Genomic DNA, 21,069 nt, shown 5'->3' with positions numbered 1-21,069 from the left:
AGCCTCTTAATGCTTCCTGAGAGAGAGGTCTGCACAGATTCCAATGCCCTTTCAGTTGCAAAGTAAGCGTGATTGAGTCACGTGGAGCCAGAAATCAAGAGAGTTTAGAGCAGGGTTCCTTTGGTGGTGGTGTTTACTTCCCAAGAGGAGGTAGACAATACAATCATACTGTTTGCAAATATTCCATAATAAGCATCAGTACGTAATGCCAATTATTAACTGGTATATGGGGCATGCTCTAAGCTGCTGCACACTAATTCTCTATTGCTGGCTGAAGCCTCAACCGTCCAGGCCTAGCAAGGGCCTCAGCACCGCGCTTGAGCTGCCGGGACAAGTGCCACACTCTGGCCCACAGAATCACAGAACAGTAGAACTGGAAGGGACCCGCAGGGTCATCTAGTCCAGCCCCCTGCAGTGCAGGAATCTCAGCTCAAGCATCCATGACAGACGGCCATCCAACCTCTGCTTAGAAACCTCCAAGGAAGGAGTTTCCACCAAGTTCTGAGGGAGTCCCTGTTGGAGATAAGCAGTGTCCAGTGCACAGCGGAATGATGAAAAGTATGAGCCAACATGCTCTATACTACTTTATTTACAGTTCAAAGCTGGTAAGTTACAGAAAAACATTTTCCCTCTGCCGGAGCAGAGAAAGCGTCATCTCTCCTCTAAGGCACGGAGAGAATCACAAACTGAAACTGCAAAGAACAGTGAAAAACAGGAAACCAGTGTACGTCATATCCAGTCTCCCGTTCCCGTGAGAAAACCTCCAACAGTACAGACTCTGTGGAATGTAAACAACCTGTCTCGTGACAAGCACTTCGCTGCACAGAGAAGAAAGCAGAAACCAACATCCTCCCCCTTTCTGTGAACATCACTGGGCAGCGTGTTCGTACAATATCAGTACAAACCCAACTTCTGCACATAGGTACAGTGTTGATCCCTTGATACAATCTTGGACAATACATCAGCAGGAATTTCATTACCTGGCATATAGGACACCGTTACGAGTCCCTTCTGAATACGTTCCCTAGCATGTTGCAACTTCAATTGCAAGTGCTTCGTGCTTTGCTTACAACCTTCAGAATTTAGCAAAGCCAAACATGCTTTGTTGTCCTGGTAAACCTGGATTGGACATTTGACAGGAATTTTCATGTCTTTGCACAATTGTAACAACCATTCACAATCTTTAAGTGAATAAGACAGTGCATTCAGTTCAGCTTCACAAGTACTTAAGCTAACTGTTGTTTGCTTCTTGCACGACCAATCAAATAGACCCTGATTGTACTTATAGCAAACTCCAGACGTACTTTTCCTGTCTGTAGTGTCACTTCCAAAACTTGCATCTGCAAATATCTCAAGACCACCAGACTTCTGATTGTTAAATCTCAGTCTGTAATGCATAGTGCCTTTCAAATACCGCGCTATGCGTTTCAGAGCTTTCCAATCCTTAACAGTAGGATTGTTGACTTGTCTGCTTAGCAAATTACAGCTAACAGCAATGTCTGGTCTTGAACATCTGGCAATGAAGTTTAGCTTGCCTAGCACACTTCTGTACAGTGTAGTGTCAGAAAATGCTTCTTCAGTGTCATCTACCTGATAACCTGTTGTCATCGGAGTGTCTACAGGGTTAGCATCCATCAGGTTTAGCTTGCTTAACACATCAGCAATTTTCCGTGACTGGTGTACTAGAATGTTACCATCTTGATCTCTCTCTATTTCCAGAGATAGGTAGTTGTTTACCTCACCAAGATCTTTCATGTCAAAGTGCTCTTTCAGTTGAGCTAGGGCGTTATTGTACATTGTGACATCTTTCCAAAAGAATAAAAGATCATCAACATAAAACAAACAATACAGTTTCTCTTGCCCCTCCTCTTTGACAAATACACATGGATCAGCTTTCCCTTGCTTAAAACCTAGAGAAAACAATACTTCAGTGAGTTTTGTGTGCCAACACCGTGCACTTTGTTTGAGACCATAAATTGACTTTTTCAGAGCACAAACAAATCCCTGTTTTACCTGTACGCCATCAGGTGGAAGCATATAAAGTGATTCATTTAGAGATCCGTACAGAAAAGCTGTATTCACATCATGGTGACTAATGTGTAGATTTTCCTCTGCAGCTAGCTTGAGCATAAGCCTAATGCTCTCATACCTCACTGTAGGTGAGTAGGTCTCGTGATAGTCTTCACCTGGTACCTGTGCAAATCCTCTGGCTACCAATCTGGCTTTGTGTCTGACTATCTTGCCATTTTGATCAGTCTTCGCTTTGAAGACCCATTTGCTTCCAAGCAATTTCATTCCTGGAACTATTGGAACTAGGTCCCATGTTTTGTTCCTTTCCAAGGAATCAAGCTCAGCCTTCATGGCATTTAACCATGGCTCAGCTTCCTTTGAATCCAAATCCTGGATTTCTTGGAAACTTGAAGGTTCAAAAACCTTCTTGGAGCTTTTAACAGCTGTTACTGCTATCTTAGCAAATTCATCAGCAAATCTCTTTGGAGGTCTGCCTTTTGTGGCTCTCTGTGACCTGCGAATTAGCCTTAAGTCTTCAACACTCTCCTCTTCCTTCTTAGGAGAAAAGTGACCTATTGTGAACAATGGTTCCTCCAATTCTTGATCAGAGCTTTCAGAGGGTCGCATAGAGGCTTTCGCACTCTTGAAATCCTCTGAATCATCTGATTCAGTTTCAGACTCAGAATCAGAACCTTCATCAGTGGGTGTGGGTTGTTGCGGTTGCTTTTGCTGTTGACTATCCTCAGTCTCATCACTGTCATCAGGATAACATTGGAAAATTCCCACATTCTCCCCCCACTTGGCATTGTACTCAACACTTCTTGTGAGCTTAATTTCCTTAGAGTCAGTCATCATTATTCTGTAAGACCCTTTCTGATAACCTAGAAAGATACCATGCAATCCACGCTTGTCTAACTTGGAGTGTTGTGGTGAGTGAACCCACATGTCCGAACCAAAAATTTTCATGTGTTTGATGTATGGCTTCTTGCCAAACATCTTCTCATAGGGGGTACAACCAATCGCTGAAGATAACCTGCGATTATAACTGTAAGTGAAACATGAGAGAGCTTCGGCCCAATAACTCTCTGGAAGATTTGCATCATGCAGCAAGGTTTTTAACCCTTGAAGCAATGTTTGATTTGCTCGTTCCGCAAGCCCATTCTGCCATGGCGAGCGAGGACTAGACAAATCGTGTTGAATTCCTTTCTCAGCCAGAAAAGCTTCAAACTGCTGAGAAGTGAACTCTCCCCCCCGGTCGGTGAAAAGAATCTGTATCTTCTTACCATGCACATTTCCCAACCAAGCACAGAATTCCTTGAACCTAGGAAAAGCCTCTGATTTCTGCTTGAGATTGTACACAAAAATATACCTGGAAAATGCATCAATGAGAACCATGAAGTACCTATTCCCACCCAAAGAGGGCGCTAGTGGTCCAACCAAATCAGCATGAACAACCTGGTATGGTTCTGTAGCTTGCCTACTAGACACCTTACCTTTCGCAGCCATTTTCACCTTGTTTGCTGCGCATGCCTTGCACTTCATGTGGTACCTGCAGGGTTTAATAGTCATACCTTCAACCAAGGCAGGCATTTTAGATACTGCCTCAAAATGCAAATGTCCAAATTTTCTGTGAAAAGCATGAATACAATCTGCATGCAAACTTTTGTTAGAACCTGCAATGCAACAAGTGTCATCCTGCACAACATCATCATAATACAAAAGAAACAAACGATCAACAAATTCAGCGTACAATTGATAATCATTTCTCTTGGTGATGATGCACTTATTGTTCGTAAAGGAAACGTCTATTTTCCGCTCCATCAGCTGTCCAACGCTAAGCAGATTATGTTTCGCGTCCGGCACATAAAGAACATCCTGTATCGATAAGTCCAAACTGTGAAGAACAACAGTTCCGTAGCCTTTACTGGGGATCGTGTGGCCATCTGCCTGGTGAATCGCACCTTCCTGCGGTGTAAAAGACACGAACAGTCGCTTATCGTTGCACATGTGATGCGTTGCAGCTGAATCAACAACGAAGAAAGATCTAGACGTCTTCTGGACCTCTGCAACCTCTGCAACCTCTGTAACCTTTGGAGCGTAGCGTGAGACCATTGCCTTGTGCTGCGTTGTCCTGGACACCGGACCTTTGCCTTTGCCTCGGCCTTTTCCACGCGATGAGCTTTCGCTGCGCTGCTCTGTCTTGGCCCTGGGATATTTGCATTCCCTCTTCATATGGCCTAGACGTCCACACGAGTAGCATTTCACTGCCTTCAAAGCTTTGGCGCCATCTGGTGGTTCCACTGCACTATGGGATGACGTCTGTGAAGTCTCCCCATTTCCCATGCAGCTATCACCCCGCCGATCCGCTCCATTCTGAATCATGGCAGTATTACAGGCTACTGTGAGTTGAGCATTTGGCTGATCAGTGGTATGAAATTCCCCACTTGCCTCATCCAGCCTTCTGCAGCTAGCCATCATGACTCTGGCATTTGCCTCCTGCATCATCTATGCTGCTTTAAATCAAGCTGCTGTATACATGCTGCTTCTGTGTACAGCTGCTTCAATCCAAAGGCAATCTCAAAACAGCCTCTGCCTTTGAGCCTGCGCCTTTCTGTATGCTACGTTGCTTATCTGCAGCTGTTTCAAACTGCATTCCAAAAGCAAGTTCAAAAGCGAAAGTCCCCAAGTGCTTTCTCTATGTCCTAATTCCTGCTGCGTCACATTTGCAGCTGCTTTGAAACAACAGCACTTTACTTTCGTTTTCCCCCAGCATAGCGTCCCTTTGAGCCATTTGCCTGTGCCGCGGCAAAACCGGCTATAAAAGTTCAAAGTCCAGCCATAAAGCCATTAATTAGAAGCTGGCAGGCTGCCCGGAGCAGTAGCACATACCTTCATCAATCATTTTGACGCGCAGAGCAGATACCGTGCGTTCCGTCTCTCTGCTGCTTTCCGATGCTTTGCCGGCACTTCGTCTCTGTGCTCCTTTGTTCCTTTGCCAGGAGCCCGACTTCTGAAGCCCAATCTCAAAACACTGCATTTTTCTGGGCCCGGAACCAAATGTTGGAGATAAGCAGTGTCCAGTGCACAGCGGAATGATGAAAAGTATGAGCCAACATGCTCTATACTACTTTATTTACAGTTCAAAGCTGGTAAGTTACAGAAAAACATTTTCCCTCTGCCGGAGCAGAGAAAGCGTCATCTCTCCTCTAAGGCACGGAGAGAATCACAAACTGAAACTGCAAAGAACAGTGAAAAACAGGAAACCAGTGTACGTCATATCCAGTCTCCCGTTCCCGTGAGAAAACCTCCAACAGTACAGACTCTGTGGAATGTAAACAACCTGTCTCGTGACAAGCACTTCGCTGCACAGAGAAGAAAGCAGAAACCAACAGTCCCTCCTATTGTTGAACAGCTCTTGCCTTTGTTAACGGAAAAATCTGAGGGCTCCCTTGGACAAAAACAAAGACACCAACCAGGATAACTTGCCCTCACTTGCAGGAGAGAGGAAGGACCCAGAAAAATGGTGTGCAAGGCCTTATAAAGACTTTTGAAATTGCCACCCTGTAGATCAAGACCACCCCCAGAAACATTATGCATTCATCACAGAAGGGGTGTAACCTAAGACCACCCCTCAGATACATCACACCTACATCACAGAAAGGAGGGGTTGAGGGAGGAGCTGTGGTGGTAACCTGAGTGCCCTGTCACCTGGCTGGTTCCCCCTTTCCCCCTCCCCATGAGTACTTTCCAGGTGACAGAGGGGAGTTGGCAGTTTCCTGCCCCCAGAGGGAAGAGCTGATTATTGTCCTTTGTTCCAGTCCATGCTGAATCCACTCCTATATGCAAGTTCTTTGTGATCTTGATGGTCTTCTGTCTAGGACCATCAGGGTTGGCATAGCAACTGGGCAGGGCTCCTGTGGATGTGCTAGGATGCTGAAGGGATTATGGCTGGCCTGAATCAAACCTTCCCCATTTTGTAGTCCTTCCTTCATGGTGTACAATAAAAGTGGAACAGTGCAAATCCGATGTATGGTTGATTTTCTATGAATTTATAACAGAAGCGCATATGTAGTGTGTGAGTGTGAGTGTGTGTGAAGTTTGTACAAACTGAATGATGGGGGGGGGGTTCCTGCGACATCTTCAGAAAGTTATTCCTAAAGAATCTCCTTTCTTTTTATATATATTATTTTTACTGATTACAAATCAACCCAAATTATTTAAATTTAATACAATTGCTTTTTTAAAAAAAACAGGTTTCCCGCTCCCATCGCAAACATACGGTAAGTCCATTACTTCCTGACGCAGCCACTTCCTTCTTCTTTAATCTCCCCTTCATCCATCTTGATGTCAGTCCGTTCTTTCTAGTTTGGACAATATGGAGCAAGGTGGCCCAGGGGCCTGACTCTGCAAGGAAGCGGCTGGGATTGGAAAGCATCCCCTATCCCCGTGTTGCCTAGCAACCGCCACACTCCAGGCTGGGCAATGGGGTTCCCTGGTTGCTTGGCAACCCCATGGTCCTCCCTCCTCTTCAGAAAGTAGCCAAGCTCCCAGCTGGGGTTGCCACATTGCAATGGCCGTGGAAGGAGACTTGCCCTCAAGGTCAGTTGTGGGGAGCCAGCTGGTAAGGGGGCTGAGATTCGACGGGGGGGGGGGCATGAGCTCACCTCCTGGGGAAGAGGCGGAAGGGCTTCTTGAGAGGAAGTAGGCCCTGGAGGGATGATGCCCAGCCTTGGGCCTCCCGGCAGCCCCTCTGGTTCCCAGAGCCTCAGCATGGTGCTTGGGCCCCCTAGCAGCCCCCCCACAAGGCCAGGCCTCCAGGGAAGGCCGCTTGGGAAGGGGATGATCTAATGAAGGGAACTGGGGGGCAGATCATAGAAGTGTAGAGTTGAAAGGGGTCCTCAGGGTCATCTAGCCCAGCCCCCTGCCCAACGTGGGGCTCAAACCCACATTGTTCTACCAACTGAGCTGTCCCAAAGGCTTGGGGGGGGTGAGTAACCCCCTCCGCTGCTCCCACCACCACTTCTCCTCTCCAAATGTCCCCCCTCCCCTCCGGTTAATGCTGGTGGGTCATTTTTATGGGGAAAGAGTTATGGCTGCAGCAACCCAGCGAAATGGGTGAGGGAATATTATTATTATTATTATTATTTACTACTAGCATTCCATTGCATGTTTTTCTGCTTTGCATAAGCTTTCTACTTCCTCCTTTTTTGGGGGGCGGTGGTGTTTGTCAGGGCTTTCTAGTGTCCACTTTGCAAACTTGCTTGCCAATGAGAGCTGGAAGGCAGCACCCCCCCCCCGCCTCTGCCTATGACCCCCCCGCCACCTCTTGCCCCTGCCCAGCAGTGCCGGGGAGGGGGCAGCTGCAGGTCAAAGGGGCTGGGCTGGGCTGGGTGACTTCCCTGATGGGATATCTGCTGGACTACCAAGGGGTCCGGTATGGCTACTTCAGGCTCCTTGCTCTGAGCCCCAGTTCTGCCCAGAGGGAGGCAGCATTGACTCAAATCCAGCACAAGGGGATCCAAGCAGATCCCTGTGGAGGGGAGTCAGCTTCCGTGATTGGAGACTCAGATCCCCTCCTGGAAAAGGACAGCTGAGCGCAGAATTTGCCTGTATCAGGAACAGCAAAAAATGTCATGGAACAAAGGACCAACTTTTGAGTTCATCTGGCGGGACGTTAAGCCAAGTGGGGAGCGGAAGGGGGGCTGGATGTGATGTTGGCAGCCTCCCAGGAGTCCTCCCAGAATGGGATGGCCAGGTGTCACTGAATTCAGGACCAGAAAAGGGCTTCTCCTGCTCTCTTCATCAATTCACCTCTTCTTCCTTCAGCACATAAAATATGGGAGGGTGGCTGTGATGGGAACTGTTGAACTTGTTGTTGTTGTTTAGTCGTTTAGTCGTGTCCGACTCTTCGTGGCCCCCTGGACCAGAGCACGCCAGGCCCTCCTGTCTTCCACTGCCTCCCGCAGTTTGGTCAAACTCATGCTGGTCGCTTCGAGAACACTGTCCCACCATCTCGTCCTCTGCCGTCCCCTTCTCCTTGTGCCCTCCATCTTTCCCAACATCAGGGTCTTCTCCAGGGAGTCTTCTCTTCTCCTGAGGTGGCCAAAGTCTTGGAGCCTCAGCTTCAGGATCTGTCCTTCCAGGGAGCACTCAGGGCTGATTTCCTTCAGAATGGAGAGCTTTGATCTTCCTGCAGTCCATGGGACTCTCCAGAGTCTCTTCCAGCACCAGAATTCAAGAGCATCCATTCTTCGGTGATCAGCCTTCTTGATGGTCCAGCTCTCACTTCCAAACATCACGACTGGGAAAACCAGAGCTTTTACTATATGGGCCTTTGTTGAACCAAGATGCCTTTAATCTTGCAGACAAATCCATGCAGGACCCAAAGGCTCTGGGCGACTGCTGGCCATGACGCCTGTGCTCTCCAGGGGGCTGCTGGGAATCCCAAGTGGGGGGAGCGTCTGCCTGTGCCCTCCGGCCCTCTCTGTGGGCTTCCCATCGGGTCGGCTGCTGTGAGAACAAGATGCTGGGCGCAATGGGACCCCTTTGGCCCAAAGCCAGCTGCTGCAGGGCTCTGGTTGTGTTTCTGGACCCCTTGCAATGGGGCAGAGGCTTCCGAGGAGCCCTGTGCGCTACAGCTGGAGTACGACTCCCTGAGAGTCAGCCCACGGCTGGCTCTGCTGCTGAGCCTGGGACATACGGAAGAAGGTGAAAGTAGCCCTGCTGGATCCGGCCAAGGGGGCTCATCTAGCACAGCATCCTCTTCTCACAGCGGCCAACCAGATGCCTGTGGGAACCCTGCAAGCAGAATTCAAACACAAGACTCGTCTCCCCTCCTGGGGTCTCTAGTATTGTCTCATCCTATTTTAAAGCCATCTAGGTTGGTGGTTGCCTCCTGCGGGAGTTCCGCGGTTGAACAAATCCAGAAGTCTGCCAGTGCTATTTTCTTTTTTAGAAAAATATTTATTTGATTTATATACCAGCCTTCATCCAAAGATCTCAGTGCAGTTTGCAAGATAAAAGCAGACACCCTCCATGCTGCTACCCTTTGTCACTTGGCCTCATCCCTTCCATCCGGTCTCACACAGCTAATTGGGTGTGCTAACATGTCTTTAATCCCTCACCAGCTGACTGATCCGGACAGCCTTGTTTATCTCCGTCTTTTATGCCCTGGAGCTCTCACCTGCCTGGCCTGCTCAAGGTCTTTGCAATCCACACCTTGACCTTGAAGGATGAGATGGATTTATACCACTTCTGACTTGCTCCTTTTGGTTTATGTGCTTTGAGGAAAAGGCTTTTTAAGAGCAGGCATGCGACACGCTCAGGCCTCCTCCAGCTGAGAAGCCACATGCAGACCTCCTGCCCCACAACCAGCCGCCCTGGGCATGCCAGCTGCCTCTTGCACATGCCAGCCCCCTCCCCTCTTGGGTCATGCGCTGCTGCTTTGCTGGCATCCCTAAAGGCCCTTGGAGGGTCAGGTTTTGGAGGCTGGGGTGGAAGAGGCAAGGTTAGCGCTTGACTCATCTGCCTTTCCTTGCAGGATGAATGTAGCACACATCCCAAAGATGAAGCCAGAAACAAGCAGCCTGCGCCTGCTTAGAATCCTAGAATTGTAGAGGGGGGTGCGAGGGTCATCTGGTCCAACCCCCTGCAAGGCACTCCTGCTGGAACTTGGCTTGGGCAAGGGCAGGTCTCTTGGTGGTAAGAGGGAGGCCGTGGGGCTGCTAGGTCTCCTTGTGGGTCCTGCTCCCTGAATTGCAGAGGCAGCCAGTGCATCGCTAGGCTGCCAACGTGGGCCAAGACTGGGGGCCGGCCTAGCTGGGCCTCCTAGTGGGGACACCCCTCCGACTTCACGCTCAGCCCAGGAGACACCCAGAACGGAATCTTTCTTTTGACGATATGTGCAGCGCACAACCTTGTTATCACCAACACACTCTTTCGACAAAAAAATACATTTAAAACATCATGGCGGCATCCTCGGTCGAACCACTGGCACCTCTTAGACTATGTTATTGTCCGAGCTGAAGATCGCCGTGATGTGCTCCGTACCAGAGCTATGATGAGTGCTGCCGACTGCTGGACAGATCACTGACTAATATGCTCCACGATGGCTATCAAGATTATACCTCAACGCAGGCTTCAAGGAAGGAAACCAAGGCGCAAAATGAACACTCAAGCCCTTCAAGATCCCATTAAGCGGGATTGCTTCCAAACGAATCTTAAGGACCATCTGCTTTCAGAGTTCCCTGATAACATCAAGGAACACTGGACCAAGCTAAAAACATCCATTGTTTAATAACCTGTGAACAAACTATTGACTGGTTTGATGAGAATGATGGTGAGATTGAACATATACTGGTAATTGACAAGAAAAGGAAGGCCTTTCAGATCTGGCAAAGAAATAGGAACTGTGCCACTAAGAAAAAACCTCTCTCAACGCTAAGGCTGAGGTTCAAAGAAGAACCAGAGAAATAAAGAACACCTGGTGGATAAAAAAGCTCAAGAGATCCTTAGCCAACACTCATGATGAACAGAGGTTTTTTTTTAAGCCACAAAGACCATCTATGGGTCAATAAATCATGGCATATGCCCCCCCCCTGCTCAACCCACGACACCACACTTCTAAAAGATAAAGAAGCTATTGCACTGTGCTGGAAAGAACATTACCAGCATCTCCTAAACCGCAACTCCCCCATAGCTGCTGAGGTTCTCTCACAAAACTTAAAAATGGAAAGCGTTATGCTGGTGGTCAACAAAAGAGGTTTAAAACTCTCTCAAGACCAATCTAAAAAAATGTAGCATAAACACGGAAAACTGGGAAACACTGGCCTGCGAGCGCTCCAGTTGGAGAACAGCCTTGACCAAAGGCTTTGTGGGCTTTGAAGACACTTGAACTCAGGACGCAAGGGAGAAACGTGCTATAACCTCTGGGTATAGGGGGGTATATAAATTCTAATAATAATAATAATAATAATAATAATAATAATAATAATAATAATGAAGCCTGCTTGGCTAACCCTCACCGTGATCAACTCCTGCCCGGAAACCAATGTCCCCACTGTGGAAGGACGTGTAGGTCCAGAATTGGTCTTCACAGTCTCTTATGGATGTGTTCATGGAAGACCATCTTCCTCCTCGGCTAGAAGCAGAAGGCGGCCAATGTGGGCCAATGCCAGAGACCGGTCTAAATGTGCCTCCTAGTGGGGACCCCCCCACCTCTGGCCAGGAGACCCCCAGCCCCCCCTCCTAAGGCTTTCCCTGCGGACGTGTGACTCGCCTCTGGTGCGAGGCAGCCGAGAGAAGAATGGCCTTTGGGAAAGCAGCGCCCAGGATCCTGTGGGCGGGAGTTCCACAGTTTAACTCTGCGCTGGTGAGGAAGTCCGAGGGTGGCTCCGCTTTCCCCTTCCGGGCCCGATCCTGCCCCCTCTTCCTGCCTTCCTCCTCCTTGCGAGGCTGCGGCCCTCTGCACATGCTCGGGGAGCCTCTTCGCCCCGGAGAGCCAGGCATGCTCCGGCGCCTGCGCAGAGGGGCGCGTGGGCGGGGCCGGCGAGGCGGGAGGAGAAGCCTCTCTCTCTCTCGCCCCGCCCTCCGTCTCTGGTTGCCATGGCAGCGCGGAGGGCGGAGCCAGGTCGGGGGCGGCGCATGCGCGGAAGACCCTCCTCCCGGCCCCCCAGCAGAGCCGGCCCGGTCCGTGAGGAGGAGGAGGAGGAGGCGGCGGCGGCGGAGGAGGAGGAGGAGGACGGAGCAGCCAGCCGCCCTTGCCGCGCCGGCACCGCCGTGAGTGGGGGCCGGGGCGGCGGGGACCCCCCTCCCCCCGCAAGATGGGGGGGGCGCGAGAAAAGGGGCCCCGGGGGGCGGGGGGGCCGGGAGGGGCCTGGTCCGTGACTCGGCAGTCGGACGGGGGGGCCTCTGGGGGCGACCCCCCTCTGTCCCTGTCTGGTGGGGGGCGGGGGGCCATCCCGGAGCAGGCGGGGGTCCCGTCGGGGGGGCAGGGATGGGACCCCCCCCCCGTGGGCCTCCTGAGGCGCCTCTCTCGGTGTCGCCCTTCCCTCCGGGTCTCTCGCCCGGGGACACGTGTGAGCGCGCGTGCCGCCGCTGCCGCAAAATGGCTCCTGCCTCGACGGGGGGGGGAGGGGGGAGGGAGGGAGAAGGCGCCCCCTTTCCCTCCGCAGGGAGGGAGGAGGGGCCCCTCACGCGCACCTGGAGCCCCGATGGGGTTCCTGCGGGGAGAAGGTCCAGGGCAGAACACAAGGAGGAGCCGGCCCGCATCGAGGTCTGGCGGGGAAACCGGCAGGCAGGATCCGACCCGAAAAGCAGGTTCTGCTCTCTCCCGTCCAGATTCCCACTCCTGCTCTCGGCCTCTAACACAAGCCCGCTCCACACGCACCCCCTGCCCTCATCCTGCTCTCTCTCGGGGCAAAAAGTGGTGGTGGGCACTTGGCGAAGTGCTCTTAAGAGTTGGCAAAGTGCAAAAAAAGGAGCTGCAAGCTTTTTATGGGACGCCTTCATCCCGGGACTGGGACATACCAGAATAGTCAGCCTGTGCTTCAGTAAGTGGGCAGATCCTGGACCCCACGGTCAGGGCGGTTCTCGGTTGGTTTGCTCTCTGCAAAACATCCGTGCCCATCATTGCTGCTCCGTTGACTGATGGGATGCCAGCAGAGAGGCCTCCGCACACTCTGTGGGAATCCCTGGCATAGCTGGAGAGGGTGTGCCTGGAGGACCATTTTTGCTCTGAGCCGCTTGTGGGCATTGCCTTCTGCTTGCCCCTTTTCGGTGGCTGGCAGGGCACTGGGCAGCCTGGCAGGGTTGCTACGTTCTTTTTTCAGCTGCTGAGACTCCTCGGACCAGGCTGCTGCTGCTGATGATGAATGAGCCCTGCCTTGGGGCCCAGCAGGCCTCCTTTGAATGCTCTGCCCCTGCAGCAGAGGGCAAGGCTAGGTCTGGCTGCGCTTGGCTGCCAAAGCCCTTTGGGTCGGCCAGCAAATTCACCCTCCCCTCCTGCCCCATTGCTCTCCCCTCCCGTCTGGCTGCCTTGGCAATTGTGCTGTTGGCGTTCTCTTCTTGAGCCTCGGCGGCTCATCCTTGCCCTTCTTCCTGGCGTCTGCTCCTCTTGTGCCATGATCCAGGTGCTTCCTTCCACAGGGAGCACCCGGTGGAGTCTGTGCTCGCCCCACCCAGCCCTGGGGCCCTTCAGATACTTTGTCCAGCAACCCCTGTCCAAACCCAGGCGGTGTGGCCTGGGGCCAGAGAGGAAGGGAGCTGGAGTCAGCAAAGTGTGGAAGGCACCAACCCTGGAGTTGTTTCTGTGGCGCTCTAGTGTCAGAAAAGAGGGAGGCCCTGTGGGGTATTGAGCCAGATGCCATTTGAACGGCATTGTTTTAGGGCTGGAGTGTCAAAATGCCATACAGATGTCCGTGTCTGAGAAGTGTGGACTGCCCCAACTGAATGTGTGAACAGGCAGTTGCTGAAATGCTGCGTTTGGAGGGATGTGAGCACTCTCTTTGTGGAGCCTCCTTCCTTAGCTTTCCTGGTTTCCGTCTGTCCCTTGACTTGCTGCAAGCAACTGCCTCCATTGTGCCGAAGTGCTTTGCTGCTGTGAGAAGAGGCTGCTGGCCTGGACGGCCCCGTTGGCCTCTCCCAGCTGCCTCTTCTTGTGTTCCCGTGAGAGAAAGGGAGCCTCACCTGCTCTCCTCGGTCTTGGAGGAAACTGTTCCCTTGCTGGAAAGATGCTCTGCCCAGCCAGCCTCAAACTTCACCTTGATCGCTTTTGTGCCTGGATGGTGCTCATATTTATGAACCTGTCAGACAGAATATCTGCTGTTTGTGCCTGAGACGGCGCTTCTCTTGAGGAGTCTGACTGCCTCTCTGCTGATGCAGGTTCACTCAGCAGGCGCATCATTCAGGGTGGCTGGGAATGTGCAGAGATGACCGGCTGCTCTTCCGATGGATGGGGTGTTGTGTCCCTTCCTCTTGACATAGCCCAGTGTAGCCTGATAGCAGGTAACAAGCAGGAAATTGAGATGAAGTGTGCAGGACGGGGGGGGGGGGGTTATTGCTACAGATGCAAAAAAAAGCATGTTCTGCATTCACACTGACCTTGCCAACATCTTGAGAGGAAGGAGAGAATCGGCAGAGCAGGGGCTTCTGGAGAGGGTTGGCCGAGGGAGAAGGTTCCAAGGGAATGCAGGAGGAGCTGGAGGGGGGAGACGGGAAGCCAGGGGGCAGCCTGGGAAACCGCGGTGGCTGCTGCTCTTGATTCCAGCCTCCTCACTGTGGGGGAGTGTGAGATTTGTGGTCTCCCTGCTTGCACAGATTTCCGAAGCTAAACTTCGGATTTCTGGGCAGCCTGGGATTTTTGCAGATCTGACAAACAGCTGCTGGTGGATGCCTTGAAAATTTCCAAGGAAAGAAATTCCATAAGCTTCCCAGGCAGCTGCTTCTGCAGATCCTTGCCTCTGGTCCTCATATCTCTCTCTTCCTTCAAAAATGCTTTTAAATACTTGAAATAACTCAGCATATCTGAAGGGGATGGGCAGAGACCCCCCCCCCCAGGGCCTACTGCTTTATTATGGGCTGGGAGTTAGAAGGCCCTGGTTAAGTGAGTGAGCTGAGAGGGGAGCTGGTGGTGGGTGAGCTGCCCGGCTGGGGGTGGGGCTGCTGGCGCTGGCATGCTGTGTCACTGCTGCTCACTGTGCCCAGGCCTGGGGCAGAGGTGTTGCTTGGATAAGTGGGTCAGGCCCTCTGTTAATTTTGCTGGAGCTGTGTCAGCACAGCCTGGCCCTGCAACAACCTCTTGCCCAGCCACCCTTGAAATCTGAATCTGGCCCCAACTAGTTGTCACCATTCTTGCCCCCCTCCCCACACACCAAAGTGCTGCTAAATGGGTATATCTGGGGATTGCAGGGGAGACCTCCTGGTTTCTCTGGCCTGGGAGCCACGTCAGCCACGGTGATCCGAGGATTTTCCCAGTTCAGGCTGTGTCAGGAGCCTTGTCAGGTGGGGCTGTGGTGGGTCTGTGTGCATGAAACTTAATTTGGGACAGGCAGCTGCAAAAGGTCTGGAGAAAGAGGTGCAGGCTCAGAAAAGCCAAAAGGATGAGTTTGGGGTTGAGGAGAGGCAGTCTGAGCTGCAGGGGGTGTGGTGGGCCTGTCCTGGTGCTGATGGAAAGCTGACCCCCCACCTCCACTCGTGTAAAGGGAGTCTTCCTGCTCAGGGCCCTCCGATACACAACTGCCACAGCTGACTTCTGCTCCTGAAAGTCTGCTGGCCTTGCCTGCGCATATTTCTGAGTTATTACCCAGGTAGGGTCCCCTTTTTAATTGCCGGGATTATAGAAAGTGAAAAGGTGGCAAGTGTGGCTTCTAATGGCGCTTTGGCAAGAGCAGGGATTGTTTTGCCTTGTAGTGGAGACGCCCGCCTGCTGCAGCAGCGGCCTTGTTTAATTCTGCTTTATTTGAAAAGGGCTTGCCACTTGCTTGCACACTGGGTCCGCCCACCACTCCTCTTGTTTGCTTTTCCTCTGTTTGTGGCAGGCACCATCGCTACAGTCCACGTCTCTGGTGCTGATCTTCAGCAGTGCTTCCACGTGGGGCTCTGGGTGGCAGAGAAATGCAGATGCCAAAGTCTGTGGGTGTTGGGAGGATGGGTGTCGCTTGCGCTCCTTGAAGGGAGGCTGCATGCAAGCCGAGAAATGCCCCCAGTTGTTGCTTACCTTGGAACTCTGCGGTCTGGCTCAGAGGCCCCAAAGACAGCTGTGTGGCTTGGGTGGAATTCCTGCTCTCCATGGTTACTCCAGCGATAGTTCTTTATATAGCCTCCTATTTGGTGTTTGTGTGCCCCTTCCCCACAGCCCTGTCTGATGGATCAGGGTGGGCATTTCGTCAGAGTATGGGAAGGGAATCTGGGTTTGACTGCCCCCCCGCTGTAATCTTTCTGAAGTGTGGGTGCGAGTGGTGTTTTTACTTTCATGAATTCCCAGCAGTTGGTGGGGGGGGGGCCTTTCAGCAGCTCCAAAACTTTAACGAAAGAGTTCTCTGGAGTCGGGAAGCAGACATAGTTGTCTGCCTTTCTGGTCGCTCTGCTGTTAGTGAAGTCTTTGGTTGGGGCAACCCACCCCTGGAGTGGAGTCCAGCACACGTCCCTCTGAAATCCCTGAGGCGCTGCTGCGGGGCTTTGTTGTTGGGGCTTTCTCAGCTCCTCCTCCTCTCCCTTGGTGTTGTCTGGGTGTGCCAGGCCCTGCCATCACCACGTGAACTTGGCACAATCTCGTGACCGCGGGCTTTACTACATAGGCATAGCAAAGTGCTCCCTGGCCATATGCTTCCTCTGAAGGGTATCACATGAAGGCTGGTGGAGAGAGGCATTCATGTTGATGCTCCAGATGGGATGCTGTTGGCAAGGAGGGGATGGCGCAGGATGGTGTTTCTGTAGAGTTTGGGGACTTCTCTCACCAAGAGCCAGAGGTCTGGCTCATAGCTGAAGAGAGGCTCTGGAGTGAGCAGCGCTGCAGAGTTCACAGTCAGTTTAGAACCTGAGATATGGAAGCTAGGAGATAAAGGGCAGCTTAAGCCTAGGTTGTGGGCACAGCAGTGGACGGTCTGGGCATGCTTTTTTATAACAAAAATACAAAGCTGAAAATGAATGAACTGCAGCTAAAATCTTAGGTTCATTTTTCACATGGTCTAGTCCTTCCTCTGCCCTAATATTCTTAAATCTTCAGAGAGTAACTGGAAGTGGGGAGGCAGAAAAAGGTCCCCCTTTCTCTCCACTCTGCAGTTTTCATCTGAAATCTTAGGCACAGTACTGTGCCCAGAGCGCTCAGAAACTGCTCGTGCTAAGGAAATTCCCTGTTGCAAAATGCGCCTAGAAGAAGGGGAGCTTCGAACACTGTTCCCAGTTGCCTCTAGATTGAGGCGGAATTTCCTTTATACAAGGGACAGTTGCTGCCCATTCCTGCATTGCAGGGGGTGGGGCTAGATGATCCTCAGGATCCCTTCCAACTCTGATTCTGTGAAAAATGTAGTGCGACCGCTCTTGAAATGCTGCAACACTTCGAAAAAGATATTGTAGAGCTGATAAAGGTGCAGGGAAGGGCTATCGAACTGTTCGAGGGGCTGGATCAAATCCCTTGTGAGGAGAGTTTGCAATGCTTGGAATTTTTAGTTGGGGGGGAGGTGGGGGCGGGACATAATAGATGTCTGTCAGATTATGCATGGCATGGAGAAAGTGAACAGAGAGTATTTTGTCCATAATTCTGGAGCCTGTGTTGACATCGGATGGGACTTTTGTTCCGGACTGTTCGGTTTTTCATACATGCAGGGTCCCCACATCTGAGCTCTCAGGAGCGGGGCTTGTTTTGCTCTTGTGCTTCCCTGCCTGGTTTGCTGTTCTGGGTCGGGCTAAACCTGCGATCTGGTTTCAGTTCCTTCGTTTGCCTTTGCAGTATCAGAGTGAAGCTCTGGGGGAAATCCCCGGGGCTTAGAAATGTGATGCTCTGCCAAGGGATGTGAAATATTTTTCTTGGTTGGCTTGGAGTCTAGTGCCTCCTTGCCTGTGTTAGAGTGAATGCCTGTGTCTACGGCTAGAGCTGAGCCATCGCTTCAGAGAGGCCCACTTTCTCTGGCTGCATCTTCTGCACATCACGGCTTCTGGGGAGCCCCGCATCTGCATGGCCTTCTTGGGGAAATGGTTTCCAAGACCTGGCACTGGTTGGCAAATCGGGATCCCAGCACCCTCCAAAGACCACCACATCCTTTCTGTCCCATTGCACTCCTCCTGTAAGCACCATTTGGCAGAAAGGTAGAAGGCAGATTTAAAGAATAATCCAAATAAATAAATTTCCTGTTCTCACCCGTGGGAGTCCGCACATCCTAGCAGTGCAGGGAGTAATGGCTGGCGCTGCAGCTGGCGCATTCCTGGCTCCTGCAGGCCCTGAACACCTTCTGGGAGCTGGCTGAATTCTCTTTATCTGGCCCCACTTTCACCAACTGAGATTGAGGGGGGGGGGCTACTTAAAGCAACCTGACTGTGTTTCTCTTAGTGCATTTGCATTTAATCCACAGTGCATCTTCAGGACGGGGAGGCTAGGAATTCTCTGGCTTGATGCACAATTCTTGTTCCGTCTGTGGACAAGCAAAGGAGCTTGTGACCTCCCCAACAAAAGCCATCTTGTTGAGCAGTGGGAGAGCATCTGCTTTGCAAGCAGAAATGCCCAGTTCAATCCTTGGTATCTCTAGGCAGGATTGGGAATGTTCCATGGAGAGACACTGCCGGACAGCATGGGCAGCCCTGTTCTAGATGGACCAAGGGTTTGACCTGGTCAAAGGGCAGCTTGCAGTGTTCTTGGAGCCCCTCAAAAGAGCAGGTTGTGGGTCTCTGGAAGGAAGCTCATGGGTTTCAGACTCCAGCTAGTCGGAGAGCTGTGTCCAAGCGAGGCCCAGCACCTCCAGGGACCCTTGAGGAGGTCAGGACAGTGTTCATTGCCTTGTATGGGTGCAGCAATGTGCAGGGTGGATGAAATTAAATTATTTAACCACATCAGCTAACAAACATAGATAGATACGCTATAATGTTCTTATTTTAGTAAATAAATTGTTATTAAGGAAATGATTATTTTTCTCCTTCCAATAAAGTACAGCAGAAAAGTTGTCCAAATATAAACAGTTAACTTAGTAAACCTCACAATAATTTCATAATTAACTATGTATTTCTAATAGTATAACCACATAAGTAATTTTTGACATAACTGTAAAAACTACTCTGAAAATTTATTATTCCAAAAATGAAACTTTCATCTGGTTGTAAATATTAAGATTATACCAGCAAGAATTAGTCTTTCTGTAAAAAAATAGTTTTAAATCAAATCTTACTGACTAGTGACTTAAATCGTGGTTTAAATTGATTTGATTTAAATCAAATCCACCCTGGCAATGTGCCTGTTTTTTTCCTGGTTTGCGTATGTCTGTGTCTGGTAGCCTTGAGAAGGAGCAAGGAGCTGTGCCCCCTTGCCCAGCAGAAAGGAGTGGAGTGTGCGCTGTGAGCTTCAGGTGCCCGTCCAGGACTCCATCCATCCATGTCTGGACACGAGCAGAAGCCGGTTTCCTTTCATCTCCTCCCTCCTGCCACCCTGCCTGCCCACCCCAATCTGCTCTGAGTGGGTGTGGGGAGGGGTTTTGGGGGGATCTACCTGGGAAGAAGAGAAGGGCGAGTCCCCTTGCTGGGTTCCACTCTTCAACTAATAGCAGTTTCAAATACGGCACAGAAGGTGCGGTGGTTGGGGCTCTGCCTGCCTCCTTCTGCAGAGAGGTAGTATTATCCTAGTGCTAAGCAAGCGGCCAGTTGGCTGCTTCAGAGCATTGCTTCTTGTTTGATCCTGGTGGTTCTGGGGATCCGCAGAGGTCTCCTCCCTGGGCGCAATGGCAGCCTCTTCCACTGGTCAATGGAAGGCAGTCTCTCTGGACGTCCCAAGCCAGGAGGCCGCTGAGAAAAGCTTGTGGCGGTGGCAGTGAGGCCCCTCTCTGAGACCCAGAGCTGTTGTGCCCCATTTCCCCTTACTTCTGTTCCTGCCCAGTGCTGGAGCTGGGTCTGTCCCGGGCGCTTGGCGCGCTGCCTACTTCTGCTTGGTTTCCCCTGTTAGAACACATTTGCTCTTTGCATGCAGATGGCTCCCTAAAGCCCCCTCTGAATGCTTCTGCCTTGGGACTCGAATAAGCAGGACTAGGCACACAATGGGATGACTGGCCCGAAAGAAAAGCCTGGAACTTTCCAGCTGGGAGGTCTCGGCTGAGGGGCACCCAGAGGGAGCCACTGGGCCTTGGTGAGCTCCCCCTCTGCTGAGCTGGCGGCAGGCGGGTGCAATGCTGCTGCGCGGGTTGGGACGAGATTCAGCAGGGGGATTAGGCCGTCTCCCAGAGCTGGCATCGTGGCTAAGCAAAACCTTCCAGCAGGAAAGGAGTCGTGCTCGGCTCTTGAAAGCAACACGAGGAGTCTAGGAGCATCTTGGGCCTCAGCATGCTTGACAAGCGAAGCTGCCTGTCTTTCAAAATCCATCTCGCTAAGATGTCAAAATGTTCCCAGCAGTTGCCCACGGAGTAATAATAATAATAATAATAATAATAATAATAATAATAATAGATTTATACCCCACCCATCTGGCTGGGCTTCCCCAGCCACTCTGGGCGGCTTCCAACAAAATATTAAAATACCGTAATACATTTAAAGCTTCCCTAAACAGGGCTGCCTTCAGATGTCTTCTAAAAGTCTGGTAGTTGTTGTTCTCTTTGACATCTGGTGGGAGGGTGTTCCACAGGGCGGGTGCCACCACCCAGAAGGCTCTCTGTCTGGTTCCCTGTAACCTCACCTCTCGCAGGGAGGGAACCGCCAGCAGGCCCTCGGTGCTGGACCTCAGTGTCCGGGCAGAACGATGGGGGTGGAGACGCTTCTTTAGGTCTACTGGTCCGCCAGTCAGTTCTTTCTCTCTCCCTGCTCTGTCCCAGTTGCCTCTATGTGCCCTGGCACAGCTTGCCTTCATCTGGCTTCTGTGCCCTCCTAGGCCGCCTGTGGAGCCAGGGTTCCGCTTGCATGTTGGGTCGGTTGAGGGAGGGGGCTGGCGAGGGCTGTGGGCGATGGCTGTGTCCTAGCAGGACTGCCACTCACTTGACCTGTGTTCCCCTCGCCAGGGCCTTTTGGGGCTCTAATCCCATCTTAAAATGAGATTTGGTGACTGTCTAAACTTTGCTGGGATTTAGGTGCCTTATTTAGACCTGCTTCTGGAGATGCCTTTGTGAGTTCAGGAGAAGCGAGAGGGAGGAGGAGGAGGAGGAACCTGGGGCTGCTGGGATTCTTTTGAGCCGCAACAGCAAGGAAGGTGCATGGAATGCCTCTCTCCCTGGCAGGCTAGGCAGGGGCATCATCGCCTCCTGGGCCCTGTAGGTGTGGCCCATTTGGCTCCCACCAGGTAAGTGCTTCCGTGTGAACGGGGCACAGCCGCCGGAGCAAAGGCAAGCAGGGACGGAGGCTGCTCCTCCAGGGGTGTCCTGGGCCGCTGATAATGTTCAC

At 51.6% G+C, this 21,069-nt stretch overlaps 1 protein-coding gene across 3 annotated transcripts in view; it reads left to right on the top strand.

The window, feature by feature from the left end:
* The first annotated feature begins 6,510 nt into the window (after positions 1-6,510).
* MAPRE3 (microtubule associated protein RP/EB family member 3) overlaps positions 6,511-21,069 on the top strand; it is a 33,097-nt gene continuing 18,538 nt past the window's right edge. Inside the window, exon 1 of one of the 3 annotated variants that reach the window (XM_081904385.1) lies at positions 6,511-6,609. In XM_081904385.1, coding sequence (XP_081760511.1) covers positions 6,581-6,609 — 29 coding nt within the window. In that variant the 5' untranslated portion in view covers positions 6,511-6,580. Of the gene's footprint in view, positions 6,610-11,624; positions 11,788-21,069 lie in introns of those variants that run through there. The other 2 variants (XM_081904387.1, XM_081904388.1) reach the window with 2 other exon arrangements.

This window comes from Podarcis melisellensis, assembly GCF_964234715.1.
Source record: "Podarcis melisellensis genome assembly, chromosome: 3".
NCBI classification, from domain to species: domain Eukaryota; kingdom Metazoa; phylum Chordata; class Lepidosauria; order Squamata; family Lacertidae; genus Podarcis; species Podarcis melisellensis.
This window is presented reverse-complemented; position numbering and strand designations above follow the sequence as displayed.